The 14563-nt window shown below is 42.8% G+C and overlaps 1 protein-coding gene across 1 annotated transcript in view; it reads left to right on the top strand.

The window, feature by feature from the left end:
- The window catches only part of PCNX2 (pecanex 2), a 150043-nt gene that overhangs the window by 38601 nt on the left and 96879 nt on the right, over positions 1 to 14563 (top strand). The window contains exons 10-14 of the mRNA XM_066611442.1: positions 4581 to 4723; positions 6265 to 6418; positions 6518 to 6550; positions 12995 to 13166; positions 13882 to 13992. Coding sequence (XP_066467539.1) covers positions 4581 to 4723; positions 6265 to 6418; positions 6518 to 6550; positions 12995 to 13166; positions 13882 to 13992 — 613 coding nt within the window. The remainder of the gene's footprint in view (positions 1 to 4580; positions 4724 to 6264; positions 6419 to 6517; positions 6551 to 12994; positions 13167 to 13881; positions 13993 to 14563) is intronic.

Here is a 14563-nt window from a genome sequence, read left to right as displayed (position 1 = left end):
CTAAAAAATGTATGGAGCCCTATGGAAAATGAAACCAAGCCATATAGCGTGTTTACTTGCGTGTAGGCCAACTTGCCATAGTTCATTGGAAAGGGCAGGCTGAGAGGAATCCAACGACACCAGAATGGTTCCTATCCAATGAAAGTAGCCCCCCAAAACACCCAAGAAGGAAGTCCCTCCCTCCAAGCAGACAAATGTATTGAGCCCTATGGATAGCGAAAGTAAGCCACACGGTTGCGTTTACTCACAAGTAAGCAGACTGCCTTGGTTGCTGCTCAAGTCAGGCAAAGGGAAATGCAAGGTTGGCTGTATGGTCCCAATCTGATGAAAGCAGAGCTCCACAAATGCTCCAGAAGGCAGCACCGCCCCTGCCCCCCCCCCCCCCCGAAAGAATAAAACAGCGTCAGCTGGTAAGGTCCATTTTCTTTGTTTTTAGACTTGTAAAGCCAGGTGGGTCCTCATAGTGATATGCTTGAAATATAAGAATTTACACTGAACCAGGCACTGAGGAGGGCTGAAAATCTCTCTGATATTTTTGTGGGGTGGGTGTTCTTGCAGGCAGGCTACAGAGAAAATTCACTTGGTGAAACAGGGCTGGCTCCCCTTATTTGTTTGTTTGTTTGTTTGTTTGTTTGTTTGTTTGTTTGTTTGTTTGTTTTTCTTTAATTTAATTATAATTATTTATTGTGCTTGATAATGTCACTTCCAGTCATGACATCACTTCTGGTGGGTCCCGGACAGATTGTCATTCCAAAAAGTGGGTCCTAGTGTTAAAAGTTTGAGAACCACTGCCTTAACTCAAAACAGCCCAATGAGACATCCTCGGGGGGTGGGGGGCGGATGACACCTTAGTGACCAAAATTCTGGAAATCAGTGCTTTTAGGGTTAATGCCATCACGGTATATACCATTTGATGTAGAATTTCATCCATTGCTTGTGGGGAAGTATTCACTGCATTTATTTTCTGGCCATCATTATTATTCATTTCATGTCGTGACTATTACTTTCTCTGTCTCATTCACCTCACAGGGTTGTTGTGAGGACAAAATAAGGGGAGGAACCACGTACACCACCCTGAGCTGCTTAGAGGAAGGGTGGTATTAAAATGTTAATTAATTATGTCATATGGGATGGGCCCCGGGTGTCAAATGAGCTAGCTACGCCACTGCTGCCTGCGGCCCTGAAAATGCAGTGGTTTTTGCTGCGCTACAGTAGGAACAGCTATTTTTAGCATTCTCCTTCATTCCGTATCTTTTTAAAAACCATTGCAGGTATCCTCTGGATCACCAGATAATTGAAACTGCAGATACTAGATTAAGGGGGGCCCACCTGTATTGAAATATTATAAGAACATAAGAACATAAGAACAGCCCCACTGGATCAGGCCATAGGCCCATCTAGTCCAGCTTCCTGTATCTCACAGCGGCCTACCAAATGCCCCAGGGAGCACACCAGATAACAAGAGACCTCATCCTGGTGCTCTCCCCTACATCTGGCATTCTGACTTAACCCATTCCTAAAATCAGGAGGTTGCGCATACACATCATGGCTTGTACCCCATAATGGATTTTTCCTCCAGAAACTCGTCCAATCCCCTTTTAAAGGCGTCTAGGCTAGACGCCAGCACCACATCCTGTGGCAAGGAGTTCCACAGACCGACCACGCGCTGAGTAAAGAAATATTTTCTTTTGTCTGTCCTAACCCGCCCAACACTCAATTTTAGTGGATGTCCCCTGGTTCTGGTATTATGTGAGAGTGTAAAGAGCATCTCCCTATCCACTCTGTCCATCCCCTGCATAATTTTGTATGTCTCAATCATGTCCCCCCTCAAGCGTCTCTTTTCTAGGCTGAAGAGGCCCAAACGCCGTAGCCTTTCCTCATAAGGAAGGTGCCCCAGCCCCGTAATCATCTTAGTCGCTCTCTTTTGCACCTTTTCCATTTCCACTATGTCTTTTTTGAGATGCGGCGACCAGAACTGGACACAATACTCCAGGTGTGGCCTTACCATCGATTTGTACAACGGCATTATAATACTAACCGTTTTGTTCTCAATACCCTTCCTAATGATCCCAAGCACAGAATTGACCTTCTTCACTGACGCCGCACATTGGGTCGACACTTTCATCGACCTGTCCACCATCACCCCAAGATCTCTCTCCTGATCTGTCACAGACAGCTCAGAACCCATCAGCCTATATCTAAAGTTTTGATTTTTTGCCCCAATGTGCATGACTTTACACTTACTAACATTGAAGCGCATCTGCCATTTTGCTGCCCATTCTGCCAGTCTGGAGAGATCCTTCTGGAGCTCCTCACAATCACTTCTGGTCTTTACCACTCGGAAAAGTTTGGTGTCGTCTGCAAACTTAGCCACTTCACTGCTCAACCCTGTCTCCAGGTCATTTATGAAGAGGTTGAAAAGCACCGGTCCCAGGACAGATCCTTGGGGCACACCGCTTTTCACCTCTCTCCATTGTGAAAATTGCCCATTGACACCCACTCTCTGCTTCCTGGCCTCCAACCAGTTCTCAATCCACGAGAGGACCTGTCCTCTAATTCCCTGACTGTGGAGTTTTTTCAGTAGCCTTTGGTGAGGGACCGTGTCAAACGCCTTCTGAAAGTCCAGATATATAATGTCCACGGGTTCTCCAGCATCCACATGCCTGTTGACCTTTTCAAAGAATTCTATAAGGTTTGTGAGGCAAGACTTACCCTTACAGAAGCCATGCTGACTCTCTCTCAGCAAGGCCTGTTCGTCTATGTGTTTTGAGATCCTATCTTTGATGAGGCATTCCACCATCTTACCCGGTATGGATGTTAGGCTGACCGGCCTATAGTTTCCCGGGTCCCCCCTCTTTCCCTTTTTAAAAATAGGCGTGACATTTGCTATCCTCCAATCTTCTGGTACCGTGGCCGTTTTGAGGGACAAGTTGCATACCTTAGTCAAGAGATCTGCAACTTCATTCTTCAATTCCTTAATAACCCTTGGGTGTATGCCATCAGGGCCCGGTGACTTATTGATCTTTAATTTATCAATGAGGTCTGAAACATCTTCTCTTTTAACCTCTATCTGACTTAACTCCTCGGTTAGGAGGGGCCGTTCGGGCAGCGGTATCTGCCCGAGGTCTTCTGCCGTGAAGACAGATGCAAAGAACTCATTTAATTTCTCTGCCATCTCTAAGTCTCCTTTTATCTCCCCTTTCCCTCCCTCACCATCCAGAGGGCCAACCGCTTCTCTGGCGGGTTTCCTGCTTCTAACATATTTGAAGAAGCTTTTATTATTCCCCTTAATGTTGCTGGCCATGCGTTCCTCATAGTCTCGCTTGGCCTCCCCTATCACCTTCTTACATTTCTTTTGCCACAGTTTATGTTCCTTTTTATTCTCTTCATTAGGGCAAGACTTCCATTTACGGAAGGAAGCTTCCTTGCCCTTCACAGCCTCTCTAACTTGATTACATATTGATTAAATATTGATACATCATTTGTAGTTTTCAAGCTTTGTGAATTGACAGAATCTGCATAATCCTTGCCTCTGTAGAATAGATTTTGGAATGATTCCTATGAAGGCACACACATCAATAACATTAAACACATATGTTCTGAGTGCCGTCGTATGTTCTGAGTGCTCCTTTGCATGTATTGAGAGCTACATGGCCTGTGACTGTAGCCTAGCCTCCTGGGCTCCCTCGGACTGTGTGTGTTTGAGAGCCCACTCCTATCTTTATTTCCTCCCCAACTGGTGTAGCCGCACCAAAAACAGGTGCGCTGTACCAGCAGGGATGGGGGAGCCTAGATTGGAAGGCTTCAGAGGCAAAGGGAATTTAAGTTCCCTTACACCTCTGTAAGCTTCCCAGTCCACAATGAGTGTTCTTGGACCTATGTTGGCTATTCTGAGGAGAGAAAGATGGTGGGGAGGTTGCAGGAAAGGGGGATAGGATCTGGTGTACACCATTGCTGCCAGGTTCACCTCCTCCTGCAGCCTCTCAACCCACTTTTGGATTGAAGCTTCCAAACTGTCTTCAAGGGTAGCATGTGTGCTATAGTTTTGCATCAGAGATGGTACTAAGGCATAGGTTACTATAGCCCAGGGGTGGCCAACTTTTCAACCTTAGGGATCCCTGGACCTTTGTGTAGAGGTGGGAATGTCAGAAGGTGCAGCTTGTCGTCTGTGAGATGGCAGCCAAAGAGTGCTTCTGGCCATGGCCACAACCTGTTCCTCCAGGAGCAAAGCCATGTCCAGGAACATTGCAAACTTTGTCCTTTGAGAGGTGCACCCCAGGTCCAAATCATAGGAAACACCTTAGTGCAATTCTTGTCTTTCTGTTTACATTGTAAATGGTGTATGACATGCTCTCATTACTACAGTGAAATAAACTTAGGTTTTAAGCACAAGAAGCTAGCATATTTGAAATGTGTTGTGTTCACAATGGCAGAATAAAATGTACTAGAAAAGTTTTTAATATGAAGAGTTTTTCTGTTGTACAAATTATAACAGGACAAAGGTATGGAACTGCTCTTGGGCAATGCAGTGTTATGGAAACAATACATTGTTTTGTTCATCTGTTGATTTTATTTTAAAGCACCTTAGCCAAGACCTCGAGGATTCTTCATGTTCCTCAGTACAAAGAAAAATTAATAGACAATTCTACAAACTGGTTGTATTTCCTGGCAAGTGGATAAAAATATGGTATGATCGCCTTGCATTGCTGGCACTGCTTGATAAGTAAGTTATTTTTTTAAATCATTAACATAGGATTAATGTCATTCGGTTGTTCCTCAGGTGACATTTCAGAAGATAGGACAATGAAATTTCAGTAAAAGTAAGGTTTATGGTATAGTACTACTAATATAATCTTGAAATATGACTACAGTTCGTTCTTGTTATCCTCTAGGGCAGTGTTTGTCAACCCTTTTTGTGCCACGACCCCAAGAAATAAACAGCCCAATTCTAACTTGTGCTGGAACAGCCAGGTCAAGTGGCCTGAGCTGTATCCCACTCAAGGAGGGCAACTATGGGTAAGGGGATATTTTTCCCCTTATCCCGAGTAATGCCCCAGCCACCCCTTTGGGACTACTCAGATCTATGCCAGTGAAATTACTGGCACAAATCCAAGCATCTTGTGTAAAACTGATTGGGCTGGGAGTGGGGGTTAGGATTAGGTCTGTGCTGTCATGGCTGATCCGGCCCCCGATCTGTCTCCCAAAATACCCCCATTCAGCCCTCCCACCACTGTCTCCCAACCCCTGTGCTGGTCTCCCTCAGCTGATGCTAACTTACTCCGTCCAGGTGTGGATCTGGTGTCCGTGGGCGGTGTCGGTTTCTGCACCAGCCCAACTGGCTCTGGAGGAGGCTTGAACGTGCTTTATGACACGTTCGCAACTCTCCTAGGCTGATGTAAAGGGCCTGTGCTGGCTGATATCGGTCTCTGGATTGCACTTTAAATAAAGTATGAGAGGGGTGATCTTTTGCAGATACAGGAGTTCCAGTGTTCTCATATAGCTCTTCCACCCACAAAGATTTTTCTGTTCACCTCTGTGAAGTGGGTAGCTCTGCATGGACCAGCTTGTGCAGAACTCTGTGTATTCATCAGAACATACATGGAGATTTGGACTGGAGGCATGCAATAGCATACCAAAAAAAGTTAAGTTCACTGAACTCCTGTGTATATCAGTGGGAAGTGGATGCATAAGTTATGGGTTTGTTGGCATCCTTCAGTCTCGGAAGACTATGGTGTCACGCTCTGAATGGTGGTTCTGGAACAGAGTGTCCTCTCCAGTGTGCGAAGCCTGGGTAAAGTAGGTATGGAGGATAGGCTGTTACCCATGCAGCAAATCCCCCCTCTCCACGTCGCTGAAATGGTCCAATGGAAAGGCAGAGGCCAATACGGTTGGTTCCAGCGGCGTCGCAGGAGTTGCCAGAACGTGACTGTGTTCAGCCATGAACTGCCTCAGGGACTCCGGCTCCGGATTTTGCCTCGAGGTTGACTCCTGAAGCCTTTTCCATAACTGGATGTAGCCACAAGGCAGTGGAGGTTTGGGATCAGAGTTTTCCTTCTCTCAGATGAGCTGCCTTCCCAGGCTGACGAGTCCCATCTACCCGGTTGCTGTTTAGTCGCCTCTTACGACAAGTACAATTTTATGGGTTTAAAACCAATTTTATGGGTTTAAAATCAATTGAAGTCACTTAACTTGTCAGTACTGGTGTACTCGTGGTTGCACTTATTTCCAAAAAAAGAAAAACAACCCTGTGTTTTATTTTTACAGGACAGAAGATATCAAGGAGAATGTTTTGGCAATTCTACTTGTTGTTTTTGTTTCCTTTTTGGGGTTTCTAATTATGAACCAAGGGTTTTGTAAGGATATCTGGGTCTTCCTATTCTGTCTTATTATGGCAAGCTGCCAATACTCCCTTCTAAAGGTAAAAAAGAAAAGTTCAGCACACACATATATTTCCTGTTCATTTTGGATCTTGGATGCAAACTCCTTGCTAATGTGATTAATTTTGTCTTGTTTTTAGAGTGTTCAGCCTGACCCTGCCTCACCTATACATGTAAGTTCCAGCAGTTATATATAGGCTGTAATCATTGACATTGTTGGTCTGTCAGGTGGATCCATTAATTTTTCAAAATGTTTGGAGCAAGCCGTTTTCCTATAATTGTAATACAGTATTCAACTAAAATTTCACCTAATTATTTTATTTTTAATTCGCTATTGTTGATGCATGGTACCAAGTGATTTTGGAAAAAACCCACACAACTACTGATTATGGATGACTTATGTTTTCTCATGGTTAATTTAATCTTTTCCTTGTAATTTTGTCTTTCCGTCTGAGTTATCTGTTTATCATGAACATCAAAACAGGACAAATGAGAAGCATAATTAAGGAATCAATAGTGGATAGGTATGATATATACTAGCAATGTGTATTGCAGATCCTATGTGTCTCAGCTTGACACTACATAATAATGTAATGTCAAGCTGAGACACATAGGATCTGCTAATTGCAAGAACAAAATTATCTTATCCCTAATTGACAAAATGTGGCTTCAGATGTTGCCAGGAAACACGCAAAAGAGAATGTGCAAATGGCTGGCACATTTGCTTTTTGCAATTCCTTAAGTCTGACTTGGTGACTTGCACACATCTTCTTGTGGGTTGATGGTGTCAGCTAGATATGCATCTAGAAATTGCCAGTCTCCCTAAGGCTGCAGTATATGAGCCACTGATTTGGATGTTAACTTGATATGTAGAAAGATTTGTGAAGTTATTCTCTTTTTGTCTGCAGATAATTTCCAAAGCTACTCAAAATGTATAATAGAGGAAGATTTCTCTATCTTTTAAAAATTGGCTTATGTAGTAATCTTATACAGGTCGTCCATGAGGGTTCTGTCTCGGACAAAAATCAGTGGATACCAAATCAGTGGAAAAATAGGTTCCACTTCCAGGTTTCTATTGTTACCCCAGAATGCATTGGTATAGAGACTGTACCGAATTCAGCCACTAGATGGGGTGAATAATGGAATGAAATTATAATTATTTAAGGTAGAAAATTGGATTTTGGTGCTTTTTTTCCTTGTTACAAGGCATTTAAAGGTGGAACTTGATATCAGTGGATACCACTTGGTATCGGTATCCACTCGAGGTCCACCTGTATACACTTACGTGGGAGTAAGTTTTATTAAACTCAGTGGGGCTTACTTCTGAGTAGACACCATATGCTTGCTCTGCCAGTGTGCCAGATTTTAACCTCCTAGATCAGGGGTGTCCAAAGTTGTTGGCAGGAGGGCCACATAATCTCTCTGACACTGTGTCGGGGGCCGGGAAAAAAAAGAATTAATTTACAGTTTAAATTTGAATAAATTTACATAAGTTTACATAAACAAATATATTAAAGAAGAACTTATATGAAAGAATGAAAGTCTTGCAATATAGCTCATGGCCTATAAAAGACCTTGTACAAAGCAAGGCTGGCCTTTCCTTTGCTGCTGCTACTGCATCACAGACGTGAAACAGCAAGCAGTGGAGGGAGCCGTCATCCCACAGCTCATGCAAGAGGTCAAACAGTTGCCCTCACACTGAGAGCAGTTGCGTTGGGCCAGTTCGGGCTCCAACAAATCTCCAGAGGGCCAGAGGCTCATTGGAGACTGGGGGCTCCCTGAGGGCCGCATTGAGAGGCCTCAAGGGCCGCATGTGGCCCCAGGGCCGGGGTTTGGGCACCCCTATCCTAGATTATGTTAGTTCTGTAAACTAGCATCCAGGCCAGAAGTACTTTAAGATGAGAAGTATTTCTGGTGAGAATTCATCTGGTTACTAGTTTGATTTATTCTGTGTTGATATATGCTTGCATGTTTTAGATAAGCTAAATTTTTTAGTGAGCGTATACAGCAGCATTTATGCGGCTGTTCAATTTGTTGTTGTTATGTTTTTAAACTGATGTATATTGTTTTGGGAACTGTGATGCTGAAAAGCAGCCTCAAAATATTAAATACTAAGCAGATGAATCATTATGCAACTTCATTCTACTCTTGTCTTATTCTGAATAACAGAAGTTTCCAAAGTCCTATATGCAAACATGTATTTGTGTGCTGATTTTCAGTTCCAAAATATTCTGTGGTGTAGGGCACCTTCTCTTCCTTCAGAAAGACTGTAGGATTAAAACCCACACCCTACACCCACAAAATGTGATAAAATAAATAAAAACCTATCAAGAATGCATGACTGAATCACTGAGCGTTCTTGCTTTCTCTTCAAATGAGAAAGTAAATAAGTAAACTGTATTCCATAAAGTTTATAAAGTTTAGCAAAATTTATTCCAGTTTATGATTGTAGCAGATACCAAAATTTAATCCTGTATTTCACTGAGTTTCTTCTCCCTGCAGAAATAAGCATATGGAATTGCTTAGATACACCAGAGTTTAAAGGCATTTCATGCTTTGATGCAAGCTAGGCATTGCCATTAAAGAACATATTAGTATGTCGTTTCAGTCATTATTACATATGCTGTTTCCAATAATTTCTAAGAAATAAATATTTCAAACCTCACTAAGGAGGTAATTTTCTCAGTGCTAAATATAAGTTTTGTTTGTTGGTTCAGCTGTATGCAATATTGCGAGTGATAATCAAATCAGTTGCACGGGCAGACATTAATAATGTGTACATTTGTGTTAAAATGAGAAGAAATTGGTTTAATCAAAATTGCATTATAACAACATCAAAGCCTGATTTGCTGGTGGTGTCAAAGGCAAAGTGCTTAATGATTTTTAATGAAAGCATTTTTCTCATGACAATAATGGGATTCAAGTTTGGTAATTCTCAAAGTTGTGATGGAATACTCTTTATTGAGTCTATAAGTTGCTATTATATAGTAAAACTTCCTCGATTTGAATTTCTCTGTTTCTGATATCTGATTCTAAAGGAGATATCTGGGCATATCTTAAAAGGCAAAGTACTATAGGACCATTATTCCATGTAGCTCACAATAGTCTAGTTCAATTATTTTCAGCCCATGTTCCGTGGCACATTGGTGTGCCACGAATGGTCCACGGGTGTTCTGCAAGAGTTTTGGGGAGGGTCATTTATTAGTAGGGCCATTGGGGAATGTGACTACTCTGCCAGCAGTGTTTTGTCGATTGTCCAAAAATGGGTGGCATGCACTGAAAATTTTAGTGCTTTGTCAGTGTGCCATGAGATGAAAAAGGTTAACAATTGCTGGTCTAGTCTGACTTGCAGCAGTTTTCCAGGGATTCAAGTAGAGTTCCTTTCCTTTCCTACTTTGAGATGCCAGGGTTTGAATCTGGGAACTTCTGAGTACATGGGTTAAATACATCAGTCTGCCCCAAATGCCTTACAGAAGAAGACAGTTTTGACAAAAATCTGAAAATCTGGGCTTGACCTATCATACCACCTCTTGAACTGAGATACCCTAAAGTTTTGTCTTCTCATGCCTGTATTTGCTTTCCTTCTGCTCCAATATTTGTCTTTGGCAAGTTTTAAAAAACTTGTCATTAATATACAGTGGACCCACCATATCCACTGACCCCGTACCTGTGGGTTTAATCAACCGCAGATTGAAAATACATATTTCTAAAAATTCATACACTCTGCTGTAGCCTTGTTCATCTTGCACACTGCCATTTCACAGTGTTTGCCTCACTGTAGCCCATTTATGCCAATTACCAAAAGTTCAGGCAATTTACGCAGGTTCAGGCAATGTCCCAATTTTATGTGAATTTATGCAAATGTGCACCATTTTGTCAGTGTAACCTCTGCAGAGCATCTGTGGTTTTTGGTATTTGCTCAGGGTTTCGAAACCAAACCCCTGCAGTTGCAGAGGGCCCACTGTATTTCATATAGTTAACACCATTCTTTTCCATGCCTCTCTGAAAATGTAATGCACATCTAGCAGGGATGAGAACATCAGAATGATGCTGTACAATATAAAATGTTGTGAGCAGCAAAAGTGTTTTACATTTTAAAATACATGCAAATTGAAGCTTATATGCCATTCAGAATGATTCCACGGCTAGGCATGACAGGGAGCCATATTGTACTTCTTCATAATTCACATCACTGCATTAGAGTGAAACTGCGCAAGGTGGCTTGATGCTAATGTGAGGACACATACCCCCAGGGAAATTAAAGCATGATTAGCTTTTTGGCATTCCCAACATGCATGGCCTTCAGCATTTAAAACCTAGTTGGGAAGAGTGGGATAGTGGAGGAAGTCTGTTCAGTCTGTTCCTGGGTTTGTATAACCCCTGTGGTTCTGGCGTCTTAGAAATGGCAGTAGAACCGGAGGCTCAGTACTGCTTCCAACATTACCTAATGGTGTAGTGGTTCTGCTGTTGGACTTGGATTTGGAAGAGCCAAGGTCAAATTCATGCTCAGCCATGAAGCTACCTGGGTGACCTTGGGCCAGTCACTATCTTGCAGCTTAACCTACCTTACAAGGTTGTTGTGAGGACAAAAAGAGGAGGAGGAACCTTCCACCATCCTGAGCTCCTTGGAGGAAGAGCAGTATAAAAGTGTGAAAAGTAAATAAAATAAACTTTGCTATCCCCCCCCCCCCAGCAAATGTCAGGGAGGAGTTCACCCACTGCTTTTCCCTATACCAGCCATTTTCAACCTTTTTCTGTTCAGGGCACACTGACAAGACACTAAAATTGTCAAGGCACACTACCAGTTTTTTTTTTTTTTTACTTACATTAAATCATTACAGTACAATTGGTTGGTTGGCAACCTTCAGTCTCGAAAGACTATGGTATAAGCCTACAGCACCCAATATTCCCAGGCGGTCTCCCATCCAAGTACTAACCAGGCCTGACCCTGCTTAGCTTCCAAGATCAGACGCCAGTACAATTAATTTTTAATATAATTAATACAATCAAATCATTACATGATAAAGAAACTCACAAGAAGTGTGGAAAGGAAAGTATACGTGATTCTGGAAAGGAGGAAAAATGTTGTTGTTAAAGTGTTATGCCAGAAAGTGTTGGCAAAAGAGGTCAGATTAAACACATAGTGGAGAGATGTGGGGTGAGGGGCAATGAAGAGACTTGATTGAAACAACTGCAGAATTCAGCTGGAGTGGGAGGGGGAAGAGAGAAAACGTGAGGCAAGTGATTCTGGACCTTTGGAAGGTGAGGACGAGTGAGGGGAGGGACAGTAAGATTGGTGCTAACTGCAATTATGAGATTTGGGGGGGAATGTGCCTGTGGGCGGGAGTGGGGTGAGGAGAAGTGCCAATTGCCTGCTCCTGTATTAAGAAAAAAGTGAGACCAAAAGCCCAATCCTTGGCATGTCTACTCTGAAGTAAGCCCCATTATAGTCAATGGGGCTTACTCCCAGGTAAGTGTGGATAGGATTGTGGCCCAACGCCCTTCCTCTAAAAGGCAAAGTAGGGCGGGTCGCTTTGGGGAGTTGCCAGCAAACTGTGGCAAGGAAAAGAGACTGGAAGGACCCTTTTAGCCAGCCAGTTCTTCTGCTGGTGGCCTCTGCAGACTCATTCGCTTCCTACCTGCTTGCCTGCTCCTGGCTCCCTCTTCTCACTCACTCTGCCTGCACCTCCTCCAGGTTTCTCTGCTGCCCAATCAGCACGCGGGGCAGGCAACAACCGCCTCAATGCCCAAGCCTAGGCATGTCTACTCAGAAGTAAGCCCCATAATAGTCAATGGGGCTTACTACCAGGTAAATGATATGGTTGCAGCCTTTGTCTTGCTCAGGAGCAGGAGCAAGAGACAGCAGGAGGTGCAAAGCAACCGTAACCAGCCCCTTCGCTGGCTGCCTGCTCCTTTTTCTTCTGCTGCCGCGTGAGGCTCAAAGCAGCCACTTCCCCCATGTGCGCGGCTGCTGCCTGTCTGATCTCACCCAGCGGCACACCTGAGGCAGTCTCATGGCACACTAGTGTGCTGCGGCACAGCAGTTGAAAACCGCTGCCCTATACTGACATTTTGAGCTTACAATCAATGTTGATACAGGTAAGAATTGCAGCATGACTTCCTACCATGTGGCCTAAATTTTCTGCCATTACAGAGGAGCGCAAGAAGAATCCGTCCTACTTAGCTGTTACGCCACTAGAGATAATGTTGGAAGAGGCTGTTGGGGTAGGCTTTCATAAGGGTTGGATCAGGCTCTTAACCCATTTTTGCCTGACCCACAAGTGTACACATTTGGTCCCTGTTACGTATATATGCAACTTTGGGAAGAAATGATTTTTAATGTTTAATTACTTTGGAGTAATGCTTTATGGTCATTAATGTTGCTTGTAATAGAATTAAAATGGTTGTTGTGGAAGTCTTTTATATATTTGACATTCACTTCAATTTAAATTAGATGACATTTCCTAATGTGCATTACTGTATTTAGTAATGTATTGCCATTATTCATTAGTATTTGTCTATATGCTTCTTGGTTTTGTGCAGCCTTTACAACTACATGTATAAGAAACTATTATGTCAGTATTAAATATATATATTGTGTGTCTGCTTTTTTTCAGGGGCACAACCAGGTGATAATATATAGCAGGCCTGTATATTTTTGTATCTTGTGTGGCCTTATTCTCTTGCTAGATGCTGGATCTAAAAATAAAAGTCCCTCTATTTATACAGTATACGGCTTGAAAGTCTTCTCACCTGGATCACTTCAGGCAGCTAGAGATCATGCGATGGGTGAGTCAAAATTGCTCAGTCAAAATGAATAATGGGGCAGTGCAGTCTTCCACTTCTGTCAGTGTGGAGTTCTTTTGCGCTCCAAGGAGTGGGGATATGATCAAGAATAAGCCTTTAAGCACGATCACTTGTCTTATGTGAATCCTGCACATATAGAACTTTACTGTCCAGGGAAGAAAACTTGAGAGAAGATATTTGTTTATATATAATTTATTGAGCTTGGAAGTCCTTAAACTCTATCATAATGGACCTTCCTGGGTCATAAAGAAATCCGTTTGAACCTCCTTAAATGAAACAGTGCTTTCCATCTGCAAATGTCTGTTTAGAGAAGGCTGAAGTGGGATGTGATAGCGCTCTTCAAATACCAAAAGCATTGTCGCCTGGAAGCAGGCAAGCATTTGTTTTCTGCTGCCCCAGAGAGTAAAATTAGATCTAATGGGCTTAAGCTGCAGAAAGGGAGATTTTGATTGAATATCATGAAAAAAATGCATAATGGTAGGAGTAATTACCAAGGAAAGTGGTGAGGTCTCCCACACTGGATATCTTCAAACACAGGCACCTTTTGGAGATGATCTAGAGAAAATTTTCCTGCTTCAGACAGAGGGTTGAAGTAGATGGTCTTAAAGGAGAAATTGTCCCAATTTTTCATTTTTCGTATGAAGCCATTGAATGAAACCAATAATCTTTCTATCTCTTTGTGTGTGTTTAATTTCAGCATTTTTATATTGCTTTCCCGCAATTTCTCTTCTTGGCCTTTTCCCACAAATCAACACTTTTTGTGTGTATGTCCTGGAACAAATAGATATGCTACTGTTTGGTGGATCTGGTAAGTGTTACCGCCCTGCTAAAGCTTGTAAATGGGGAGGGAGGGAACTCATGTTGTTCAAAACTGATTTCGGTCCGAATCCTATGCTCATCGGGTGGTGTGCAGTACAGAGAAGGAACTGGAGGTCTCCTCGGTGTTAAGAGCTCCGGCAGCTGCAGTGGGTCTATTTGAAGCTATTTGGACTACTCAGAGCTGTTCCAGCAGGCGCAGAAGGAGACCCGTGTTGGGTGGAAGGGGGCAGTATTTGGCCGCAGCCTCTTCCACCATCCCTTCCCCCTCCTGGCCCTCAGTTTAGGGCAGTTTACCTAAACATTAACAGTTAAACATTAAATTTTAAAAAAATTACAACCTTCCCCCACCTGACTAGTAGTTAGAAAGGCTACTTTTAATTGATGGTTCTCTTATATTTAGCAGACAGAGAGCAACTGTCCCTGTTCACCCCAGCCTAGAGTCTTTTTAAAATTATGAGCCCCTCTGGGACATGGGCCCTTTGTGATAGGATTGTTTGCAAGAAAGTAAATAGTTTTATTTTCCCAGGTTTCTTGATGATTATATTAGAGGTTCCATTTGT

Source organism: Tiliqua scincoides, chromosome 1 (assembly GCF_035046505.1).
Source record: "Tiliqua scincoides isolate rTilSci1 chromosome 1, rTilSci1.hap2, whole genome shotgun sequence".
Taxonomy (NCBI): Eukaryota; Metazoa; Chordata; class Lepidosauria; order Squamata; family Scincidae; genus Tiliqua; species Tiliqua scincoides.
The sequence above is the reverse complement of the archived record's forward strand: the minus strand, read 5'-3'. Positions and strand labels throughout refer to the sequence as shown.